The sequence below is a fragment of the Bemisia tabaci genome, chromosome 1 (genome assembly GCF_918797505.1).
Source record: "Bemisia tabaci chromosome 1, PGI_BMITA_v3".
NCBI lineage: Eukaryota > Metazoa > Arthropoda > Insecta > Hemiptera > Aleyrodidae > Bemisia > Bemisia tabaci.
The window spans coordinates 67,468,379-67,492,660 of NC_092793.1; the positions used below are offsets into that span (position 1 = coordinate 67,468,379).

At 43.6% G+C, this 24,282-nt stretch overlaps 1 protein-coding gene across 1 annotated transcript; it reads left to right on the top strand.

Moving 5' to 3' along the window:
* Positions 1-15,725: 15,725 nt before the first annotated feature.
* On the top strand, positions 15,726-17,999 carry LOC140223832 (uncharacterized). The gene has a single exon (XM_072295924.1). The coding sequence runs from the start codon at positions 15,726-15,728 to the stop codon at positions 17,997-17,999; it is 2,274 nt and encodes a 757-aa protein (XP_072152025.1).
* The last annotated feature ends 6,283 nt before the right edge of the window (positions 18,000-24,282 follow it).

A 24,282-nucleotide genomic window follows, 5' to 3' on the forward strand; every position in this document is an offset into this window, starting at 1 on the left:
GCAGTTTTCCTTCTGACAGCAAATTGTTAATCATGTTCTCCTGAAATCCTTGCTTTCATTTAGTAGATTCGGAATTTCTCATAAATTTCAGGAATTTAAATGCGTTTACAGAAATTTCTGGCCAACCAAAGGCAGAAGTTGCCTCTACGCCTTAATTTATAAAGGTATCTTACGTTCTGTGTAATTAATAAACCATGCTGGCCCAAATATCTGAAACCCTCTACTGTGATAACATTCGAATCAGTCACTGTTACAGGGACAGTAATATCTTCAATGTAATCTGTAGGGATATTGTAGGTATAGGTATATCGTAACAAGTCAACAGTGAAACTAGCAGACCATGTATCTCGTTTGCGGTGCTTAAAAATCTCCGCTCCCATTTTATTCTTTTGACAGAGAACAAATCATTTTTCCTCCTTGGTTTTCACAGAGTTTTCTTTGCACAGAGAAGAAAAATTGCAGAAGTTTTTATAAATTGATGTTGGTTGGTTTTCCGTGTAAAGAAGAAAGTATGAAAGGAAGTCTACAACATCGCAAACCGAGATACGGGGTCTGGTAATTCCACCGTCCAACTGTATTTTACAGAAATTACATTGTGAGTATGGAGCTGATCACTAGAATTACTATGCATAGATATGTACCTAGGATAAGGGTGGTTGCAACAGTATTTGTCATGAATGGTCCATGACACCTGCAGAAAAGATCGGTGGTTCCTGAGTGATGATAAGAGGACTCGTAGGTTTCGTTGAAACGCATGATTCTCATATGTATCTGTAGAGGTATAGAGTTTTGGCCTGCTGAGGAGTTGAGTAAATTAGGAGCCATTGCTCATAAGCTGATAAAGTTAGGAGGAAACACGATGAAACTGTAGAACTTCTGATACTTTGAGAATGTAAACAAAGACTCAACCTCAAAAATCTTTCACAATAATATTGTGTACTCAATTTCCAAAAACTCTATGGTTCATGAATTTTTTAATCAAAGGTAAGTAAAAGTTCTCCAACTGGATGAGAGATGGCCGTAGTGATCATTCGACGAAATTCTCTCTGAGCCATTTTACCTATTCATGGAATCAAATGTAGGTCCCCGTTTATTAGACGATATGACGCATGAAAAAATGCCAGGCGAAAGCAGTATCTTTTGTTATTGTAAGTCATAAAATCAGGTTGTAGGTAAGAAAACTTCCTCACACATGGAGGTGATGTAACTTTCAACCTCATCTCCTACATAGTCTGGTGGAACACTTATTATCGTCTTACGGTAAGTAATGGAGAAACCTTGTTTTATCGTCTCAAAGCGAGTCCTTAAGGAAGGTTATTTACCCTCTTTACTGAAAAGTAGACAACAGGCCAGTTGAAATTTTGCTCTCATTGAGCGTTCAAATGTCTGTGTTAGGTCTGCGGAGATAACACATAAGGTGTCTTGCAATGAATCTGACGGAACCAAATTCACCAGAGAGTGAATGAGTAAATGAGTCATGAAACCTAGAATTTTTAGTACAAATAAGAGGCTAACACATACCTTTGTTATGGAGCAATGTGAGAGGTAGAATGTAGCGGTTTCAGAGTAGAGTGTTATAAGGAAGATTTATGAAACTGTCAGTGCCGCAAAAAATCTTAGACTTTGAAAGTACACAATTTTCTGCTACTTCAGATATCTCAGATTTTTTGACACCTAGTTAAACTCAATAATTAGAAGTTGTGAACTGACAGGGATGTGATGACGACATCGCTTTGAGAATAACAGATATTCTATGATCAAGGATACACTCGAGCGGTCCTTTTCATAATTTGCAGCGATGAGGTGGTGACAATTACGAAGGTACAAATCCCTGCGCTTGAGCTGCGCAAAATACTCCAGTCGTTTATCTATGCTATTCAGCATAAAAATGCAAACCGTGTTGTAATTGGTGCTTGAGAACAACTGTGGTACACTAGTATAATGAAGCATTTTGCATGTATCGCAAATGGCAGATCTCCGACCTGACATACTTTAATTAACCCAAAAACACTAAAACAGTCTCTGAGGTAGCATGATAATTGGTCAAATAATTTCACAGCATTATACTTCAGAAACTTTCACAAACTTCACGACACGAGGTGGGCAGAACGAGTCTGAAGACAAGACACGACATACGTTGAATAATTCCAAAATATTATGCTTCAAATTTCAGACAATTTCACATCTTAAATTTTCACAACACAATCTTAACGAGGCGGATGGATTATGCGAATTTAATTATGGATGGAGGGAGATGGACGAAATATGAAATACACAAAGGATGTAAGCGAGACGCGTAGAAGCAAATACGGGAGATATGTCATCTGAATCTGAATCGCGGCTATGCTTGTTAGTTCTGTCCATACCTGTGTAAATCTACCTTGCTATGTACCTACAGAAATGAACATTGATCTTATTAAGCCAGAAGAGGGCCAAAGACGCCAAAACTCATGAACCAATCAGAGAAGGGCAAAAGGATGGCAATACTCTCCAGTACCTAGGTCAAAGATACATAACCTAGATGTAGGCGAATTCTACTAAGGTCTCCGAATAAGGTTATCACCGGTGGAAAAGTTTTCGGAAAACAGAACGCGAATCTTGAACTTTCAGAAGTAATTATAGGATAACTATAAACCGCATAGCAAAGAGAGTTTTAGGACTGTTATTTATTTCTTACGCTAATTTGCATTTAATCGTATTCACAGAGGCATAATGAGGTAATCAAAAAAAAAAAAAGTAAAAATGGCGTTTCGTGCATCGATGAGTTGGTGCGCCATTTGATCGCTTGAGCGCCCTACTATACTAGAGCTCTAGTGGCAAATCGAAATCAAAAAGCGCCGCCTATCGGCTGTCATGATGCCCAATCGCATTACACGTAAAACAATGGAAGGGTTATCTGAGACTTAAACTTTCCTCATACTAGATCTCGAATCAAGAGTGATCAAAGAGAGCTCATGGTAGTAGCCCCGAGGAAAGATATAAAATCGAACCAGAAGTCCAATTAAACCTAACGCTGGGTTCTCGATCAATCATTATATTAAGCTGCTTGGGCGAATTTCAACGGCGACAAACACTCTGATTACAGTGTTCACGGCAATCAACACTGTAACAAGAGTATAATCTGCTAATTCTCAAAGAGGCAACTTAGGCTTGTTACCTAAGAAACCGGTGTTTCTAAATTTATAAAAAAGTTCCTTCCGTATTATTTTCAAAACAACATTCTGGAGTTAAGGGATCGCAGTTTAAGGGAGGATTAAAGAGATGCTTAGAAGGGTAATTTCACAACAGAATTGCAACAGAGTCCTGCCGAAACAGTAAAAACACGATTCGCCCGGGTGAAGGCTCGCATCTTACAAAAACAATTAGTACAAAATTACCATTATCAGAGATGGAAATTTTAAAAACATCGCGAGTTCTAAGAATTTTCTTTTTATTACTTGGTAATACCTTAGTAGGGGCGGTTTTGAATGAATAAAAATTCATTCTCTTTTCATTCGAATGTGTTAGTACGAAATAAATTTACAAAATTTTTATAGAAAGAAACAAAATCCGTAGATACTATTTCCATATTGATATTGTTTTACCCCCAACAGCTGATTACATGCTCCTTACACGTATCGAGGTCTGTTCGACCTATCTAGAATTTTACATAGCCCGAGGACGAGGGTAGAGTCTACATATCCAATGATGGATGATTCGATTAGCTTAAAAACTAGACATGACAACAGGGATCGAAGATATTCGGCGAATTTAATGGTGATGTCGGGCGAGCTCTGTTTCTTCGATTTGAGCGGGCGCGTTGCAAATGAAGACTTGCACTTTTACGATCCTCGGGATCTGGACTGGATCGATTGCGCGATGAAATGATCGGTTGCGGGAATAAAAACACAAGAAAAGGGGGAAATTATACGGCGAGCCGTCGGGAATTGCCTCGGCAGACCTCGATATCCCAGTGGGCGAAAATGAGCTCAAGGAGTTAGTTATAATTGCCCGACTTTTGCCGCTCATTGGAGGAATCGGTTAGCTTGCCTCAGGTTGCCGTGTATACCCGTTTTCTTCCGTTTTTCAGAAAATAAACTAGGCTCTGAGTACATATGAACCGCATTCTGCAATTAGGAACTACAATTTCTGGCCCAAAGTAGAAACTACGTATTCACCTTTGGGTTTCCTATGCTTGTTAGCACTTGGTTTTGTTCATTTCAATTACTGCACAGCTTATCGAGCCGTTTTTGCTTCGTTTGGAAATTAATTTTGTGGGTTTTATTTTCGAAAATGTCCTCCAATATAACTACCTTTGTAGTGACAGCATTAGCAAAGGATGGCAACACCATTATCCAGTACAGAATCGCCAAAATTTTTGGGCTTTGAGGTCACTCCATTATCGAAGGCGAGAGGAAAGATGCTTGTTTCCTCTTGAAGGAGGGCGTTCTACACTACTACAGGTGCTCCACTTAGAGCACGTGTTACATGTTAATCGGAAGTTAACTGGGCTAAATTTTGTAATTAGGATGTAAAATTTCCGGCTCATTTATAAAAGTGCCGATCTGTGCAGTCAAACCGGTGGTACATACATTGCTTCTAAAATAAGCTAGAAATATTCAGTCCAACTCTAACCGACTTTAATCTGAGGAGGCCTGACATATGTTAAATGAGGACACATTACAAATCGAAGGAAGGGGAAGAAAAAGAGGGAAAGGGAGAGTACGAGAAAGAATGGTTGGAAGAAGAAAAAGAGATACATTTTTTTCTACCTCTCGTCTTTCTTTACAACCTATTATTGTGTCCCCTTTCTTATCCTCTTCCACGCCTTGTTTCCTCATTTTTCCAGAACACCCTTTTCTCTTACTACTCTACTTTTCTTTCTTCTATGTCTTCCTTCTACTTCTCCTTGTATTCTTCATTAATCTTCATATTCTACTCCTTGTGAACCTTTTTCTGCTTCTGCTTCTTGTACTTTCTCTGTCTTAACTTACAATATCTGATGATTTTAATTTCGCTTCATTTCCCCTCTGATATATCTTCATTCTCCAGACAAAAGATCTTAACTACATTTTGACGCTGCTGTAAAATATTCACTCGGAAATTTTTCTTCTATTAGTAGGAAACTTTAGGGCATTTTTATTCGATGATTTCACTGATTTACCTTCTAATTACATGCAAAAATATGCAAACATTTTGACAAATATGACGCAGGCATATTCTTATGAAAAATTGCATCCTTTAAGTAAAGCAATATTAGAATATTGTTAAGTATCTTCGTCTGAGAAACGACAATAAGTTAGTAATCCTTAAGTTATTGCTGTACGTGATTTTTTCTTTAAAAACTCTTCATGTGGGCCCGACCCGATGATTATTTCCATCCTATAACAACTATAGTCTCGGACATCAAGTCGGTGAGATTAAGATTGAAATTAGGGTTCAATTCTTAATATTCCGGCGAAAAAATTGAAAATTTTACTTGAACCGGAGGTTTTTGATGAGAAATAATACTGCTAAGTCCTTCAGGACGGGTTCTACGATGAAAAAGGAGGATTTTCCGAAACGGGCAGAAGCTGAAAGTGACTTGGCAACTCCTCCTTGTTGCGAAGAATCCGAAATTTCGAGCCGCGGCAGCATATACCCATGCTCGCGCCAATTGAAAAATGAAGGAATAAATGCTCACCTTTGGTAATGCAACCAATAACTACGCTGGATTTACGATAATGGGTCGGGGTATTGATAATAATACCATCTTATCATTCCGTATCACGACACGGTGAGGATAATTACCGGGATCCCCGTTTCATCTCGTTCTGCGCGGAGGGACCCGCGAGAAGCGCGTATCTGCGCGCGATCTCCGGTGGCGGTTACGCGTTTTTCGCCGGGCGCGCGGGAACTGGGATATAGCTCACCGCAGGACCGCGCTGATCATGGGGCTCGTCAAAGTTTTCCTCCTCGAGCCCGGGCATCGGATGTGGATGTGGGGCCGAACAATTATCAGAGCCGAACACATTCGATCGGTAATCGCTTTTCGAGAGGCGGACTCGCTGCTCTCACGCTCCCCCGACGCCGACGTCGACGGTTGCGGAAACCGGGAAACCGGGATCACGTCCAATCCGCAGTTCGCCGGCGCAGTCCGGTGCGTTTCCGATTCTCATTGCTCCTTAGGTTCCTTTGTGCAGAGTGGAGTCCCTTTATATTGAGAGTCAAGACAACCCCCCTCATGGAGTCACAACCGGGAATAAAGGTTACGCAAATTGAAAGTTTTTCGTAATCTTTGATCATTCTCATATGCTGATAACTCCTATCAAGTAATTCGGTGTTATTTTGGACTGGACAATGCAGAAAAAAACACTTACTGGCTTCCAGAAACAAACAAGCAGCATTAATCAGGGCAAAAAGAGTTGACATACCTGAAACAAAAAAAAAGACACGAATGAAGCATAACTGCATAATTCCTTACTTCAATGCTGGAAGAAGAGGAAGAAGAGGAGGAAGAAGGATCGAATAAAACGAAGAGGAAGAATATGAAGAAAAAAAGAGGAAGAGGGAGAAGAAGAAAAACGCCACGGCAGCATTCGAAATGTTTTCTTTCAATAAACACTTGTTTTCGAAGAGAGTCACGATTATTTTTCTTATTCAATCTTTTATATCTGAATTTTGATTTGGATTGAAGTTTGATTAATATTATCTGATGGATTTAAAGGAATAACTTCACGAATTTTTCAGAAAAGTTCTACTTCCGAGAAATCTGGCAACCTCTGAAATTTCCTACACTTTTTTTTAGAATTTCAGCACACAATTTATAAACAGCAAAAAATTAATCTGCAACGTCTGTATTAGAAGTCTCCCATTCAGTCTCCCCCACTGTCCCTCCTAAAAAATTGCAAAGCTCGATAGAGGACATCAAGATCGGACCAAGCGCGAGGGGTTCGGAAAACAAGGGGAGCAAAGAAAAGGATCAAGTTTAGCAGAAAAAGGTAACTCTTTTGGCTTATGTCAGAGGCAACGTAACTCCAACGATCTCCTCTCGAAGATAGGCGCTTTTAAAAGCACGTCCACTCACATGGTTCCTTTCTGCACTCCGCGGATAAGCAAACGGAACGGCGAATCTGAGACCGGAATTTATTTGCAGACGAAAACAATACGTGCGCGCGCGGAGGCGGGGCTGAAAAACATACACGCTGATAGAAAATGAAAATCAGAAAAAACTGCAGGATATTAGCGGGGCGTTTAGGAAAATATATTATTCGCCGGGGGTAGTTATCATAGATCGAAGAGCGAAGCGCAAGGGTGAAAATTGGAAAACGGGAGTCGCGGAGAGCGCTAATGGCTATTTCCACTCGTCGCGAAGTCGGGCGCTCTCTTTTTCATCCCCGTTTTTTCTCCCCAAGTTCCGCTCCTCCTCTGTCCATTTAATAAATTGTGTTTATTCCGAGATTAATAGATGGAAAACAACGGTCTCCCCCACCCCCCGCGGGGGGTGGGGGCGGGAGAGATGATCGGGGCAAGTCTCCGTCGGCGACGGCAAACAAAACAAGCGAATTACGATGTTGCGATCCGCGTTTGACAAGCACGAAAAATGAAAGTATTGTTGCTGGAACTTCCTCCCTGTGGCCGGTCGGAAAATCCGTTGGAAGTTTTCCGGGCTCGGCTCTCGGAGCGGGTGAGTTACAACGGGCCAGTGTCGAAGTTATGAATTAAAGTCGCGGGGGTTGCGTATGAGCGATAAAAAATACAAGACGCAAACGGCTTAAATGAAAAGACGGCACTGAAAACGAGTGATAGGAGTTGTCTCCTAAAATTGTGGTACTAGCAAAATTTGTTGGATGATGTGGACGATTCCGATTAATTGCGGTGGCACCGCAACTCGAGTTGGGGTAGTACCGCAACATTTGGGTTTATAGTGATCTAATTTATTGGTGTGCTACCGCAATAGACCACTAGACAGGGTCTGAAGAAAAGGAAAATGTCTTATGTTTCTTCCTCAAAATCTTACACAAAAAACAATTCACCAAAGAGAAGTTTTGGAACCAACCCCTGAACAAGATATTAACAAGTCTTTTAAACACAGATCAAGTGGAGGTTCGATTATACAAATGATGACATTTGTTTTTTTGCCATTTAACAAATGTTCGTAGAAAACACTTATATCTTGTTCAGGAGTTGATTTTCAGATTTCCCGTTGTGTAATTTGTTTACCTCGTGAGATTTTGAAGAGAAAACACGTAGCGTTGTGCTTTAATTTATTCATACCTTGTCTATAGGTCCAGTAGTTGAAAATGTTCATATCATTTAACGACCCCGTGCTTTTTCTCCGCGGATGAGGCCGATATTCCACAGGCAGAACTTCAAATTTGAGGGGGAAGAGCACATATGAACAACTAGCCCAACGCGGTTAAAATAGAAAAAACAGTCTCCTATGTATTCCTTCGTTTCCAACATTTATGGGAGGGTGATATGCAATTATAGGGAGAGGGGAGCTCCGTACCCGTGTTTCAAAAAAAAATTGATGGCACTTAAATGCTTACGGTCGTATCCTCTTACAACGGTATTACAAAACGTTGATACGGTTGGAATTGAATATTGTACCACTGCAGTAAAGGCAGATACGGAAGCCACAGGACTTAAGCTCAGTGATATTCAGCCATTAGGATGATTTTTACTTAAAAAAGACAACATTCTCTTGTAACAGTCTTCGATTTTGCTTCCCGGTGTTTCATTCATTCGATTTCCGAGTGGTCTTTATTTCAAAAATTTGCATGGGCCGAGGATGTAAATTTCATTTTTAGGTGAAACTATAAAGTCATCAAATAAGCTGAATGAATAGTGATTTGAAATGATTTTGTTGTTACAGGAGTATGGTAAGAGAATTGAGTTTAAAAATTAGTATTCAAACTGTAAATCTTATTTCTAATGAGGGCAAACAAAGGGGGTGGGGGACCAATAAACCTGCTCGATCCGTAACGGACTTGGACCGGACCCGTTTTTTTACGATGAGCAAGTGGAAAAAGAGATCCAATGACATCATAATGTAACCACAAACAGGACAAAGATGGTCGTAAAACTCACAGATGTATTTGCCTCTTTAAAGTTAAATCTTTCTTTGGCGCCTACTTTAGAATTTGAAGATGGGAAATGAGCAAGAAAATATAGACGAGAATAATATGTTTCCTCCATAATAATAATAATAATAATAAAAAAAAAATGATCAGTTCATTAAAATGGGTGGTTATGAAAGATTGAGAATAACCGATTATACCTACTTATATCTCCCATTTTTTCGCTAAACATTTCGAAACATTTTCATGATGAAGTTATATGAGCGCAAAAAAATACATTTTATCGAATTATCAAAACAATCCCTCTGCAATGCGGCAGCAATATCTTCGCGAATGCCTCCTCCAAAAAATTCAAGTTGCTGGTTGCTCATCCTGTGCCCTGTCACTCCAAAATTATCGCATGCATCTTTCTTTCAGAAGTTCCAAATGCCATAAAACGTGGCGCTTTTGGTATCCTTTTCCCCCAGATATGACACTCAGGATAAGTATTTTCCTCAATTTTAACGCTAATTAAAAGCGATTGATGCTTTCCATTCATAACAAAACTGTTGTTTCCATGCCTGAAGAATTCGAAATCACTAACTCAATTTTGAATATTTTGATAAAATGGATCGTATTCAATAGTGGTTCAATGTATCGTTTGGTTCAAAACAATAGAGCATGCCCTCCAACAAAAATTTTAGGATGCAGGTTAGAAAATCTGAAAAAGTGGAAATTCCTGATAGTTTCACTTTTAATTACGATCAAGTTTTCATAATCAATCACAAAAACCCTTCCCCACAAATTACTCGTTTGATTTTTGAGGCTATGTTCACATTCTGAACCAATCGATATCGATATCGATAGGATCATTCGCGCTCGAGATGACGCCTCCAAAAGAAAACGTTTTCATTATGAGAGGCTTCAAATGCTCAGGATTTTGCAAGATGGTTTGGCAACGGTGCGCCCGCACGTGACCAGCGTTGCATGGACGGTAATTCATCGATAATCTATGGTAATATCGGTGCCATAATAAATGGTATCGGCCTCCGCAGCGTGGTGCGAGTGTGTGACACACGGAACCGAAACAAAGGCACGATGCACCGCAATTAAAATAAAAATAGTGAGTGTGTCCGTCCGACCGAGATCGGGTGAATTCTGATGAGCTGCTTCATTAGAGCGATTGAAATGCCGCGAGTTTCGCTCAGACGATTCGTCACGCTTGGCGATACGGCTCACTGCTTCGACTCATCCACCTTCCCGTGTGTGCGATATGGTTTGCAATGCTACCGTCCTAAGGAGAAACGGCGTATGAGCATTCGAGAGTTGCCAAATTTCCTTCGATAAAATGTTCATTTTTAAGGAAAGTAAAGAATATTTTTCCTTTAAATTTTCAGAATCATTCGGTAAAATTGAGAACTAAATAATCTGGAAAATTGGGAGGAAAATATTCATAAATTGACGAGGAAATTCGCGTTTTATGGAAGGAAATTTGGCAACGCCTGAAGGTTCATACGGCGTTTTTCCTTAGCACAGTAGAATGTCAAAGGCGCCTCTTGAAAGTTGGCAACACTGTTTTCCCCCATTTAAATGTATGTCTGGGCGAGGCAAGCTGCCTCACCTAGAATCTATACCAATCGTAAAATCATTTCTCTAAACTTTCGGACATGATTGAAAAAAAAAATTAAATTTTGACTAGGACTAACAGATGCTTTAAGATGCAAAAAATTACACATTAAAAAAGGGGTGGCTTTATTGGATATTGGAAATATAACTAATGCGAAAGTACTTTTGATAGCTGCAATTGATCACGAAATAGGTAATATTTGCTTACTCATAAAAGAATATTCAAAATGGAGAAAAATGCTGGAAAAACTGAAATTTTTTCAGGCAGCCATGAAAAAATTCGATTTCGCAGGGTAAACGGCTGCTATCAACCACTATCTGCCTACCTACATTTTAGGATGCCTACCTACTCTTCTAAAGTCAATTATTTCAATTGAGAACCAAACAACTTAACACTTTGATACTTTCTGGTGCTTTCCCTTATTGTTAGATTACATCGAATGTACTCACAGAGTTGCGAGTCAAGATTTTGCGAAGTTTTCCGTTGAAAAAATCAAGCATGAAACACAAATTCGGCGAAGTCTGATGTAAGTGCTTGGTTTGTTCCTGGATAATTCCGCGCAAACAGAAAAAATGTATTTTAATAATCGATTGTAATAAGTTCACGCAGCACATGCAAGTTGGGGTCACATTTTTTTCAATGAGAAAAAGGTCAAACATTTCATCTTGCATACAAACATTTTTATTGAAAAACGAACAACACGAAAACAAAAATGTTGGACGGATGGTGTAAAATACCATTGATTCTAACTTCGACCATCGAGGTGACACCTTGAAGTATCATTTTCAAATGAAGGCGCATCATAAACGGCAGCAGTTTCGTTATCGCGCTAGACGAGTGGACGGATCAAGATCAGGCACCGGCGCACAGTGGATCGAGTCAATAGGAGAGATCGGACAAAATTTGGAAACTTAAAAGGCTTATAACTTCGTTTATACAGAATGTTGAGGTTTTAAAAGTGGTTCCAATGGTTTTCTCGTGAAATTTTCTTCCAAACGCACCCGTTGAAATGTAAAATGTGACGAAATTAACATCAAAATCTGCGAATTTGGTAAAAAATTCCACATTCGACCTCTCCAATTGACTCGATCATCTGTGCGGCGATATTTGAATGACAACTTTTTCATTAATCTCTGTACAATTGACGGGAATGACGATACAATTTTATAAATGCGTACAACTCACTACTTTTTACCAATTAACTTTGAATAACAAAATATGTCAGATAATGTGCTTTGAAGAGAGTTATTTACAAAATGATTCCAACGTGATTAGGATCTTTACGTTCCATAAAATTCGACTACATGTCCCATTGAGGGATTCTCGTTTTCTGTTGCAAAAGTTTCCGCTTTGAGAGAAAACTATGCAGATCAATGTTCCACTCAGTTTTGAAATTAAAATATTGCGGTTTGTCCTCAGTTACCCGGGAAAGAAAGCTCTAGAGCTGAGTACTTAGATTTATCTCCTCTACAGACGGCGGCAAATCGATAGTAAACCGGATTCTCTTATACCTGTGGCAGAAAGTTCATTCGAGTGAATTTTTTTAAAGAGATAACAATTTTCATTTTATTTTATTTTATGAAGAATACTTGAGGAGTTTAATGAAAATTGACAGAAATAGATAATGGCCTGGATAGATTCCGACTTCTCCTCATCAGATTAGTGAGCGATCAGTGCTTAAATTGTTTAGTATTCCGATTTCACTGTTGGTCAATTTGAGGCACAATCTTAGATTTCAATAGGATTGCAATCAAACTGATCCATTGGAAATATATATCCGGTAAAGTTTGAAAATTGTTTCCACTTTCACCGACCCATTGAACCATAGCTTTATAACAGTTAAAAATATCAAAAATGTAATGTAATAATTCGACAGTGACAACTAAAATGACTAAAACTGGCGTTATAAAGTTTTAAAATTCCTCAACCTCTTTTCAAGACTTTCTGCGATTCCCTTTCTTGATTCTCTCTTCGCAAATCAGGAACGAGTCAATTAAATGAGCACGGGAGACTCAGAGTTCTGAAGCCTCCACAGTCCGCAGGTGAACCCGACATCGGGCACTATCTCTTCCTGATTTGAAAGTCTAATCTTGCGCCAATTTAGTTCGGAAAATATCGATATCGATCGAGGTTCATACAAAGAGCCCAGAGAATCAGGCATTGCCGCTATTTATGCTGCACCATGCGGTGTCTTTCGGTTGAACTCCTACGACTGAAATGAACTCAAAGGCTCATATTTGAAGCCGTCCGATTTTGAGTCCACATTTGCGCAACAAAGGAGGCCTGCTCACGACACACCTAACGATACGGTTGGGCATTTTCTGGTAAAGCCCGGATCCAATTGAACAGTAAACATGATCCCATATGAGGCAGGAACCAATCAGTGCTGTCAGATTCGATCGATCGATGCCGATATCTCGAAATCTAGGCTGCTTAGTGGCTCTCGCCATCTAACTCTCCAATTTGAATCGGGCTTAACGGGCAGTCTCGTTAAGAAGTCTTGGACGCGTTTGTTTATGTGAGACCGCGGTAATTGTTATACTGCCGCGCTTATATGCGCACTTGTACCGCTTGGCCCCGAAATAAATCAGTTGCAGGGTTGCCAAGTTGACGTGAATGGAATTGGTAGAATACTGAGCTAAGCGTAACCGGGCAGAGAACACTTGAAAAAAAACACATTGGATCTAGAGTCCAGACTCTTGAAAACATTGACAAGAAAAAATACTCTTGATTCAATCGGATTTTTGCTTGAATCAAACCGAAATCCGCTTAAATTAAGAGGCTTGGTTCTTGATTTAAGCTAGATTCTGATTGAATCAGGAGTGCTTTTTCTTGTCGACGTTTATGTGTTTTTTTCCAGTGAACATCAGAATTACTGTGCTTATACCATTGGCATAACTCCATCTTCAATTCTTCGTTTTAAGTGGAAAAATCGAAACTAAATTTCAATGTTGCGAAATTTCCATTTGTAAATTGTATTTTTACGACCGTAATTGTGAGCGTTTCTAAGTAAAAATTGCTAAGTAAAAAAAGCTTGTCTGGTATGGTCATGTCAATAGAATGACGGATGAAAGGCTGCCAAAGAAGTTGCTTGATTGGGTTCCTCCTGGGAGGAGACGAAGGGGACGCCCAGCGAAAGGGTGGCGACAGGGGGTCTTGGAAGGAATGAGGGTTTGCCAACTCCCTGAGGGGCTTTGGGAGGATAAAGGACTTTGGCGGCTAGATGTCACAGAGCGCCAGATTTTACCCCACTTTGTTGGGTGAGATGGACTCAAACTGGGGTAGTACCGCAACATTTGGGTTAGTAACCTGCTTTAACCAAGATGAAATGGAAATGTCCATAACATCCAACAGCCCCGTGCTCTTTTTTCCGGGACCGCTTTTACCAATAGGATCTCTCCATTTTACCTTCGTCTTTTTTCTATATAACTTTGTCTATGAATTTGAATAATGAGCCCGGAGAGATGGGGTTTCCTCTCCTTCGATAGAGTAGAACAAAACCCCTGGTTCTGGATAGAGTCCCTTTATACTGAGAGTTAAGACAACACCCTCTCATGGAGTCACAAACGGGAATAAAGATTACACAAATTGAACGTTTTTCGTTATCTTTGATCGGCTCATTCTCAAATTTCTTTCTCCGTTCCTTCTCTCATTCCGTTTGTCCTTTGCCGAACCCGTAATACCTCGGTCCATTCCACACAGAAAAAAATAGATGGTGCTGACGACAGAGCCTTTTGTTCACACGGCTCCCGCAGTTTCTTTGTTACAGTCACTGAAGCTTCCGTTATGAGGACAGAATACTCTGTTCCCACGACCAAAGTTCTGCCCTCACAACAGAAAAATTCTGTAAGTGTAACAAAGAAACTGCGGGAGCCGTGTGAACAAAAGGTTCTGTCGTCAGCACCATCTATTTTTTTCTGAGCAGATTATAATCTTTGCAATTGGTGAAAATGTAATCTTTATTCCCGTTTGTGACACTGTGGAGGCCTAAAATATGGAAACCAATCAGAAATGGATTCACATTGTCTTAACTCTCAGTGTTAACGCCGCAACGATTTTCCGGCATTAACGTAACTAGCCGGCGGCTATGTTACGCAACTTGCGCAACTTGGCAGCCATGCCGCCGTGACTCGGCGACCGGTCCAACCGGTTACGTAAGTCCGTCCGATCCGCGGCGCGGCTCCCGGCCGCGTCCGACGCGTCCACGCGTGTCGTCTATAAAAAGGCAGCCGCCAGGCGTGCGGTCATCACTCGATCATCGCTCTTCGATCAGTCAAGTCCTCTGCTTGCGCTCCTGATCAAGGCTCTCTTCATTCGATCAACGCTGCTCCTCCAGTGAAGACCTTCTCTCTCTCTTTTACCCGGCTGAGCATCTCGGCTGGGACCTCTCCTCTCTTCTCTCTCGCTCTCTCTCTCTTTAGACCCGACTGAGTTTCTCGGTTGGGAAAATACTTCTCTTTCCTCTTTTTCTTCTCAACGCGGCTGAGTATCTCGGCTGGTAGCCCTTCTGAGTATCTCGGTGGGATTTTCTTTCTTCCTCTCTTTTCTCATCTCGGCTGAGTATCTCGGCTGAGCTCTCTCTCTCTCTCTCTCCCCCCTTCTCGGCTGAGTATCTCGGCTGAGCTCTCTCTCTCTCTCTCATCTCGGCTGAGTATCTCGGCTGAGCTCTCTCTCTCTCTCTCTCATCTCGGCTGAGCATCTCGGCTGAGCTCTCTCTCTCTCTCTTTCATCTCGGCTGAGCTCTCTCTCTCTTTCTCTCTCATCTCGGCTGAGCTCTCTCCCTCTCCCTCTCATCGCGGCTGAGTTTCTCGGCTGGTAGCCCTTCTGAGTATCTCGGTGGGACCTTCCTCCTCCCTCCTCTTTTCCTCAAAGGGCCATCGCTATGGACGTTGCGATCATCCGCGACCGCTAATCGTCCCCACCAGCTCTCCTCTTTTGAGAGCGCTCTCGGGCAGACTCTAGCCCCTCCGCTCCTCTCACACGGGCGTAAACATTGGTCCCTCGGGCCGGATATTTTAAGTTTTCTTAAAAATTCGGTGATTCAGCTCTAACGACTGCAAACCCACTCTCTCGTCGTCATGCCAGGAGACGATCCTCCGCCTCCCGGCTCCTCTCTTGAGGGAAAGATGACCTCTATCATTAAACGTCTCAGATCGATCCGCGATAGTTTTCGGGACACCTTAACCCCAGAAAACGCGGAAACCTTGCGGCCTACCTACAATCGCCTCTCTACTCTGCAAGACCGCCTCGATGAATACGGCGATCAAGCTGTGGAGCTGAACTCGACCATAGAGATCCAGCAACACCTAATCAACGTTGACGGCTTGCTGCAAGAAGGCGACAGGCTTGTAAGGGAAGCCCAGATGCATTTTCTCGCTAAAACTGAAAAGAGCACCTCGGCTTCGATGAACCGTTCCTCCAACTCAGGAGCCCCTCTCAGGCTCCCTAAGCTTGAACTCCCGGTTTTCAATGGCGAAGCGGAAGAATGGCGCTCTTGGTACAACGTCTTCCGTTTAGCCGTTCACCGCAATGAAAATTTGAACGCCGTTGAAAAGTTCAGCTATCTTCTCAAATACACTAAGGGAGAGCCCCATAGCATGATCAAAGAACTTGATCTTACTGAAGGCAACTACACTGTCGCCTGGGGCCTCGTAGTGAAAAGATATCAATCCGACCGCCGGCACATCTTTCTGCATTACAACGGTCTGCTCGATTTGCCTGAAGCTAAGAAAGGAAAGCAAATCTCTGTGCTACTCCACAAAATCCGAGAGCACACTCAAGCTCTAGAGGCAGTAGGCCATCCTCCCTCCGCCTACGACGGAATTTTAGTGGCTTCCGTTATGAGGAAACTCTCTGACAACTTGGCCAGTCGATTCGAAGACTATCGCCGAGATACACGCGATCCTAACGTGACTATTTCGAGCATCCACACTGAATATCCCAAGGTGCAGGAACTCCTAGACTTCCTCGAAAGAGAGTCCGTAGCCTTCGAAGAACGGCCTTCCGCCCGAGCCTCAAAGACGGAAACCAAGGTCGAGACCAAGGCTCTGGTCTCGGTTCCCTCTTCCAGCGCCCCATCTACGACGCATGAAGAAAAGGCTAAGCCTCACAACAAAAATGAGCAAGCCTCTCACCGGCTACCTCCTGAAGATCCTCCAAAGCAGCAGAGTAAGCCCAGCAAGAAATCTCAAGAGCCAAGACTCCAAAAGTGCCCTGAATGCTCGGAGAGCCATCGACTCACCTGGTGTCCGGCGTTCAAACGGAAATCTCCTGCCGACAGACAAAGGTTCGCCCGCGAAAAAGGACTCTGCAACAATTGCCTGTCCAAACACGACCCGGGCACTCCCCGTTGTCCGTCTGACAACACATGCTGGGTGTGTCAGCAGAGACATAACACCCTACTCCATGGCGCCGAAGAAAAGTCCTCGGAGCCATCATCTAAGATCATGGTCAGTCAGGGTCCCAGCTCAACTGTCCTGCTTGCAACCGTGCAGGTGAGGATAAAAACCAAAGGCGGTTCTCACATCGTTAGAGGTATCCTCGACAGTGCCGCCCAAGGCACGTTCCTCACTTACGAATGCGCCAAAAGAGTCGGCCTAAAACTAATTTCTGGCCCTGATGAGGTCAGTGGGATCTCTGGATCGGTTGTGCAGACCTACGGGTACGGTCACGCCACCGTCTTTGGCCTAGGACAGCGTACCATCTCGAAGAATCACCGCATGGTCGTGGTCGACCGCATCACCAATCCCACCCCATCAACCGCCATCGCCCAGGCAGTTCGGCAGCGAGTTCAAGGGTGGACTCTAGCGGATCCATCGTTCGATGCCGTCGGTCCCGTCGACATACTCATAGGCGCGGACCTCTTTCCATACATAGTCCAGGGCGCGCCAGTTCCTTTGGGTCCAGGACTACCCGTTGCGATAGAGACGACCCTCGGATACGTCCTCATGGGCCCAACGCCAACCTTCGGCCCCAACCCCAAGGTGCTGCTATCTTGCCTATCCACAAAGGATCAAACTCCAACTCCAAGTCCAACAACCCAACAACTCCAACAACCAGCAACTCGGCTGACAGCCCTACTGAAGAGGCTGGGTTCATTCCTCATCTCACTGGGTTTACTCTACCTCGCGCCGATGCCCGCGCCCCCGCGGCCCGCGGCAACGACTCCAACGCGACCCACACCCATCACAGTGCCAGCCCCACCCGCACCGGTCGCGGCTTCAGACCCCTCGCTGCAAGGCTCGACCAGCGGCGCCACCATCCGCTCCGGGTGGCTGTCGAAGAAAGCAAAAAAGGCGGCTCAGAGGTCCCTTAAACGGGCAATCGAGCACGACCACAAGAAATCCTTTTAATGTGTTCTTGTTTTATTGCTTCATATTTATCTCTACTCATCGAAATCTATGTAGTTCAAAACCTTTCAATCTCTATTAAATCTTTAATTAACCAAATTTAGACAACCTAGGCTCTCAATTCATACTATTAACAAGCTACCAAACTTCAGCTCTTCTTTGAACCCATCGGTTCAAGGCGGGGGAAAATGTTAACGCCGCAACGATTTTCCGGCATTAACGTAACTAGCCGGCGGCTATGTTACGCAACTTGCGCAACTTGGCAGCCATGCCGCCGTGACTCGGCGACCGGTCCAACCGGTTACGTAAGTCCGTCCGATCCGCGGCGCGGCTCCCGGCCGCGTCCGACGCGTCCACGCGTGTCGTCTATAAAAAGGCAGCCGCCAGGCGTGCGGTCATCATTCGATCATCGCTCTTCGATCAGTCAAGTCCTCTGCTTGCGCTCCTGATCAAGGCTCTCTTCATTCGATCAACGCTGCTCCTCCAGTGAAGACCTTCTCTCTCTCTTTTACCCGGCTGAGCATCTCGGCTGGGACCTCTCTCTTTCTCTCTCTCTCTCTCTTTAGACCCGACTGAGTTTCTCGGTTGGGAAGATTTCTCTCTTTCCTCCTTTTCTTCTCAACGCGGCTGAGTACCTCGGCTGGTAGCCCTTCTGAGTATCTCGGTGGGATTTTCTTTCTTCCTCTCTTTTCTCATCTCGGCTGAGTATCTCGGCTGAGCTCTCTCTCTCTCTCTCTCCCCCCTTCTCGGCTGAGTATCTCGGCTGAGCTCTCTCTCTCTCTCTCATCTCGGCTGAGTATCTCGGCTGAGCTCTCTCTCTCTCTCTCTCATCTCGGCTGAGCATCTCGGCTGAGCTCTCTCTCTCTCTCTTTCATCTCGGCTGAGCTCTCTCTCTCTTTCTCTCTCATCTCGGCTGAGCTCTCTCCCTCTCCCTCTCATCGCGGCTGAGTTTCTCGGCTGGTAGCCCTTCTGAGTATCTCGGTGGGACCTTCCTCCTCCCTCCTCTTTTCCTCAAAGGGCCATCGCTATGGACGTTGCGATCATCCGCGACCGCTAATCGTCCCCACCAGCTCTCCTCTTTTGAGAGCGCTCTCGGGCAGACTCTAGCCCCTCCGCTCCTCTCACACGGGCGTAAACACTCAGTATAAAAGGGACTCTAGTTCTGGACCGCCAAAGCGCTACCGCGGCGGATTACGGATTGAAGAGTGGCGAGCCTGCGGATGGACGCGTTTGTTCGGCGGCGTCCAATTTGGCCGCCGCCGGAGCGGATTTCCATACGTGTGGGAGCTTTCGGTCGGGGCCTCGGGGTCGGGCGGCTTTTCCGTTCCCTGTCCTCACTCCCGGGCTGTCCCGCGTGTCCCGCTGCCCGGACAGGGACGTTGAAACGGAAGCCTTGCGCCGCGGTGACGAGTCTGATGGACACCGGACAGACCCCGCTGCCCGCTTGGCCGTTGTGTCGTTTCGGCCTCTCTCATGTTTTCCGTCCTCCGTGCATACGCCGAGGAGCAAGTCGCTACTCTACGTCTCCGGCTCCGGTCGTCGCACTCGGGGTACAAATCAGTCAGTCGTGGAATCAGCGGGCTGATTGTTGAAATTGATAGACACAGCTTTAGGGAAAGAAGGCATAAGGAGTATGGAGGAATCCTATTGGTGGAAGTGGGTGATTGCAATAGACAAAAGGGGTAAGTAATAGACTGACTAACGACAACCTGCGAGAGACCCGATAGTTAGTTCATCATTTACCCCCTTAGTCTATATGAACCACTCATTTCAACCAATAGGACTGCTCCATACTCCTTATGTCCTCTTTGTCTATTAATGTCACAAATCAGCCCGCTGATTGGTTTCTACGTAGGAAGGAAAGACTCAGAAATAATCGATGACCTTACCTTGATAATGATACACCAAAACGCGCATAACGTGACACGATATCTGGTTGATGTTTCCAAAGAAATGCTTCACGAACAGGAACATGTAATGTAAAACGCACGAAATGCACATGTGTCTATTTCCGACATTGTGAATTTCCAGTCAAGTTGGTCAAGTTCCTTCCAATTTGAATAGGAACGATAATTTTTTTGTTTTGTTTTTAATTTAATTTAAAATTTCAAAATGAGGAACTCAAAATTGGACATGGATGAGCCGTGAATGCACCGCACCGCGGGCAAGCTTTCAGTGTAAAGCTTTATTTAATGAGCTCCTTCTTACGCGGCGCCGCGAGAGCGAGAGCTTTGAATGAAAAGCTTTGGAGGACTGACCACCGTGCGCGGAGCCGGTCTCGGGCTTGTGAATGAAGCCGGGCTTGCGACTTCATTGATGCTCGCGGACCCCGTCCCGCCCCGCGGTCTGCGCCTGCGCGGGAACCCGGAGCCTGGACGCGGTAATTGTCAACCGACCGTTGACGAACCTAATAAATAATGCTATTGAATAATTTAATAAGATGCTCAATGCTCATGCGCCGGCTTCGGCTCCGCTTCGAGTCGGCCTCCTCTGAGGACCCCGCTCATCGCCGTCCGTCCTATCAGCGAGACGCTTTCAGGGAGGATTCCGATTAATTACAGCGCTGAGACCCCCCTCCCCCCGAACAAATGACGAACGGAATGAGGAAGTTGAACTTGCCATCACGAAAGTATCCACATAAAGAGAACACAGATAGGTCGAAATGTGGAGCTCGTAGGGCCCACACGGAGAAAAAAACCTCGTGCGGGGGACCCAAAGTTTCGGTCATATGGATCTCTGAAGTTTTCGGATTGAGCATCTGAACACTTTAGGTCCAGCTGCTGAGGTTTGGATCACACATCTGAAACTTCAGTTCTTACGCCTGAAGTACTTCGGTTTTCACATCCGAAAAACTTCGGTTCTCACATCCGAAGAACTTCGGTTCTCACATCCGAAAAACTTGTGTTCTCACATCTGAAGTACTTCAGATGTAAGAGCTGAAGTTTTAGTTGTGTGATCCGAACCTCGACGGCCAGACCTAAAGTGTTCAGATGCTCAATCCGAAAACTTCAGAGATCCATATGACCTAAACTTCGGGTCCCACGCACGAGGTTTTTTTCTTGGTGGAAAAGGTGAGCCAACCGTCCAACACAAAAAATGTCACCGCAATCTTCAGATCTTATGATATAAAACTAATATGTCAAGAATCTTCATAAACGAGCTTTATTTCGCAAAACTGAGTAAATGCAAAAAGTAAGTCAAATACGTCTTTAGAAACGACAGGTCGTAACAATAGTGATGATAAATCACTTTGGATAATTTGAATTCATGGTTGGCTGCCTTTTTGGGCCCTAAAAGCTCCAAGATCTAATCTCAAAATTACCGACATGTTTGTCCTCTTCTCTGGATAGGTACCCTACCTATCACCCAGTGAGAAAAAGTAACCGACATTTTGTGTTAATGTGGGGAGTACACGTAGTAACTGGACCCTTAGACACTCAAGCCGGGTCAACTTGACTTGAGGCTCGCTTTAGATACAGGTATGTAAACAAACCACCACCCCCTCCCCTAAAAGTGATACGTCAAATTGAGAAAATAAAAAAAAAAATTGAGTGTTAACACAACCGAGGACACAAGAGAGACGTAATCGGAGCTCGTTGTTTGACTCTTCTCCCGAATCTGAGCGACATCTTATTGGCAGCATGAATAGGAGAAAATTGCGAGTTCACGCCTTGCACCATCGCGCCTTCAATTTTGCAGGAGCAACACGGACATCCATCAGGTACGAATAGTTGTTTCTCTGCGCCGTCATCAACGCCAGTCCCTTCCTTCGGTTTATTTTCATGGTACGTCGGTTCCGTTTGTTTTATTTTTATGGTGATGCTTCAAAGGTGGTGGACAAAGGAGAGACGTAATCGGGCCTCGTTGTTTAACTCTTCTCCCGAATCTGAGCGACACCTTATTAGCAGCATGAATAGGAGAAAATTGCGAGTTCACGCCCTAAACCATCGCGCCTTCAATTTTGCAGACGCAACGCGGACACCCATCAAGCACGAATAGTTGTATCTCTGCGCCGTCATGCATCAACGCGAGTCCTTTCATTTGGTTTATTTTCATGTTACGTCGGTTCCGTTTGTTTTATTTTTATGGTGGTGATTCAAAGGGTACGAGCACGTGGATAAGACAGCCAAACATTGGTGAGACGTAATTCAGCGTCGTATTTTAACTTTTCTCCCGAATCTGACAGACACCTCACTAGGAGCATGGAGCGGAGCATCGCGAGTTCACGCTTGACGCCATCGCGCCTTCAATTTTTCAGACGCAACACGGACATCCATCAAGTACGAATAGTTGTATCTCTGCGCCGTCATCAACGCGAGTCCTTTCCCTGCTTTGTCAGGTTATGTTACGTCCGATCTGTTAGCCTTATTTCTATAGTGTTGCTTCAAAGGGTGCGGATACGGGTGCGTGGATAACACAGCCTAAGATGGGATAGACGTAATTCGGCCTCGTTTTTTAACTTTCCTCCCAAATCTAAATGACACCTCATTGGCAGCATAGAGCAAAGTATCGCGAGTTCACGCCTCTTCAATTTTGCTTTGGCAACATGGTCATCTATCAAGCACGAATAGTTACATCCTGGCGCAGTCATCGATGCGTATTAAGGTGTATCTTATTTGTTGAAATTTGAGGAAATTCAAGGTTAAGTTTGCTTAATTTATATTATGATGTGTCCAACGGTGGCATGGCAGTGCTGTTCCGTCTCTCTCTTGAAATTGCGACAAAAATGACAAAAAATTAAAAAAAAAAATCCGGACATTTTTGCGGAACTTCCGCACTTTTTCAGTACTTCCGGACCCCCCTTAAAAAATCAGTACTACTTCCGGACTTGTAGACACCCTGCTCTCACCCGTAACCCTCAGGAGGCTTAATATTAAAATTGATGGACAAAGCGAGAGACAAAGAAGACAACGGGGATACGGAGCGATCCCATTGGTTCAAACGGTTGGTTGGTATACCCTATGAGATAAAATAATGGACTAACATTAGAATACCTCGTGGTTTGAAGAATTAGCCCGTTACTTACCTGCTTTGATAGTTGCGACCACTCGCCTCCACCGATAGGGATAACTCCATTTCCCCTTTCCCGTCTTTGTCCATAGCTTTGTCTATTAATTTCAATATTAAGCCCACAGGTGGAGGAGCCGCGCGAGATAGCTCTGATTTTGTTTTACGTGATGAAATTCAAATGATAAAAGATGATGTCAAAGCGGGACGAGCAAACAGAAGCGTCCAGAGTGAGAGGGAGCGATACGCGGGAGAAGAGGGAGAGAGAGCGAGGGAGAGGAGGAGCAAAGGGCGGCCGTGGATCCCGAGCCAGGTCTTCCTGCCATGTCTCAACAATGAGCTACACGCGACGATGCCACATTTTCGCGAAATACCGTCAATTTTCCTTTTAACCTTGCCCTGCTACCGGATGTATCCGTGGTTATGAGCAAAAATGAAATGTTGAGAAAATTCGAATTTCACTCGTCGAGCGAAAAATGATCTTGGAATAATTTGCAGTTTCCCATAAAACTATGAAGGGTTAGACTCTTGAAAATAATGAAGGGCTGTTATGATATTGGGTAAAATATTTAAGGATAGGGAGAAGAAGAGAGAAGTCTATAGGCCACTGTAGGAATACTTCGTAAGTGGGAAAAGGGGGCCTTGCCCTTGGAAAGGAGATTGGGCAAAAAAACTGGAAAAAGTCCCTTACATAACATTTGAACGCAATACACGTGACATTTAACATAAGATAACGTTTGAAGATACTATTTTGGAACTATTAAAAGTTGATAAATTGTACCTTTGACCATGGAAAAATAGGATCTATTCTTTTTTTCATATTACGCAAGACTACAGTATGTGACGACTTTTGCTTCCTGGCATGGTCACTAACCTAAGTAACAGCAAAGAAATATAATAGTTATAGTACTTCAAAGAGGTGTCGATTTTCACGAGACATCAGTATGAACTGTTATTAACAGTGCACTTACTGCCAAGTTCTCTGATATTCGTTAGACGGCACACTAGAAGAAAAAAAAAGAAAAAAAAAAAAAACCACATCGGATCTAGAGTCCAGACTCTTAAAAACATCGACAAGAAAAAGTACTCTTGATTCAATCAGAATCTAGCTTAAATCAATAACCACGCCTCTTAATTTAAGCGGATTTCGTTTTGATTCAAGCAAAAATCCAATTGAATCAAGAGTATTTTTTCTTGTCAATGTTCTCAAGAGTCTAGACTCTAGATTCAATGTGTTTTTTTATTTCCAGTGCAATTTTACTATGCTTACGGCTATCTA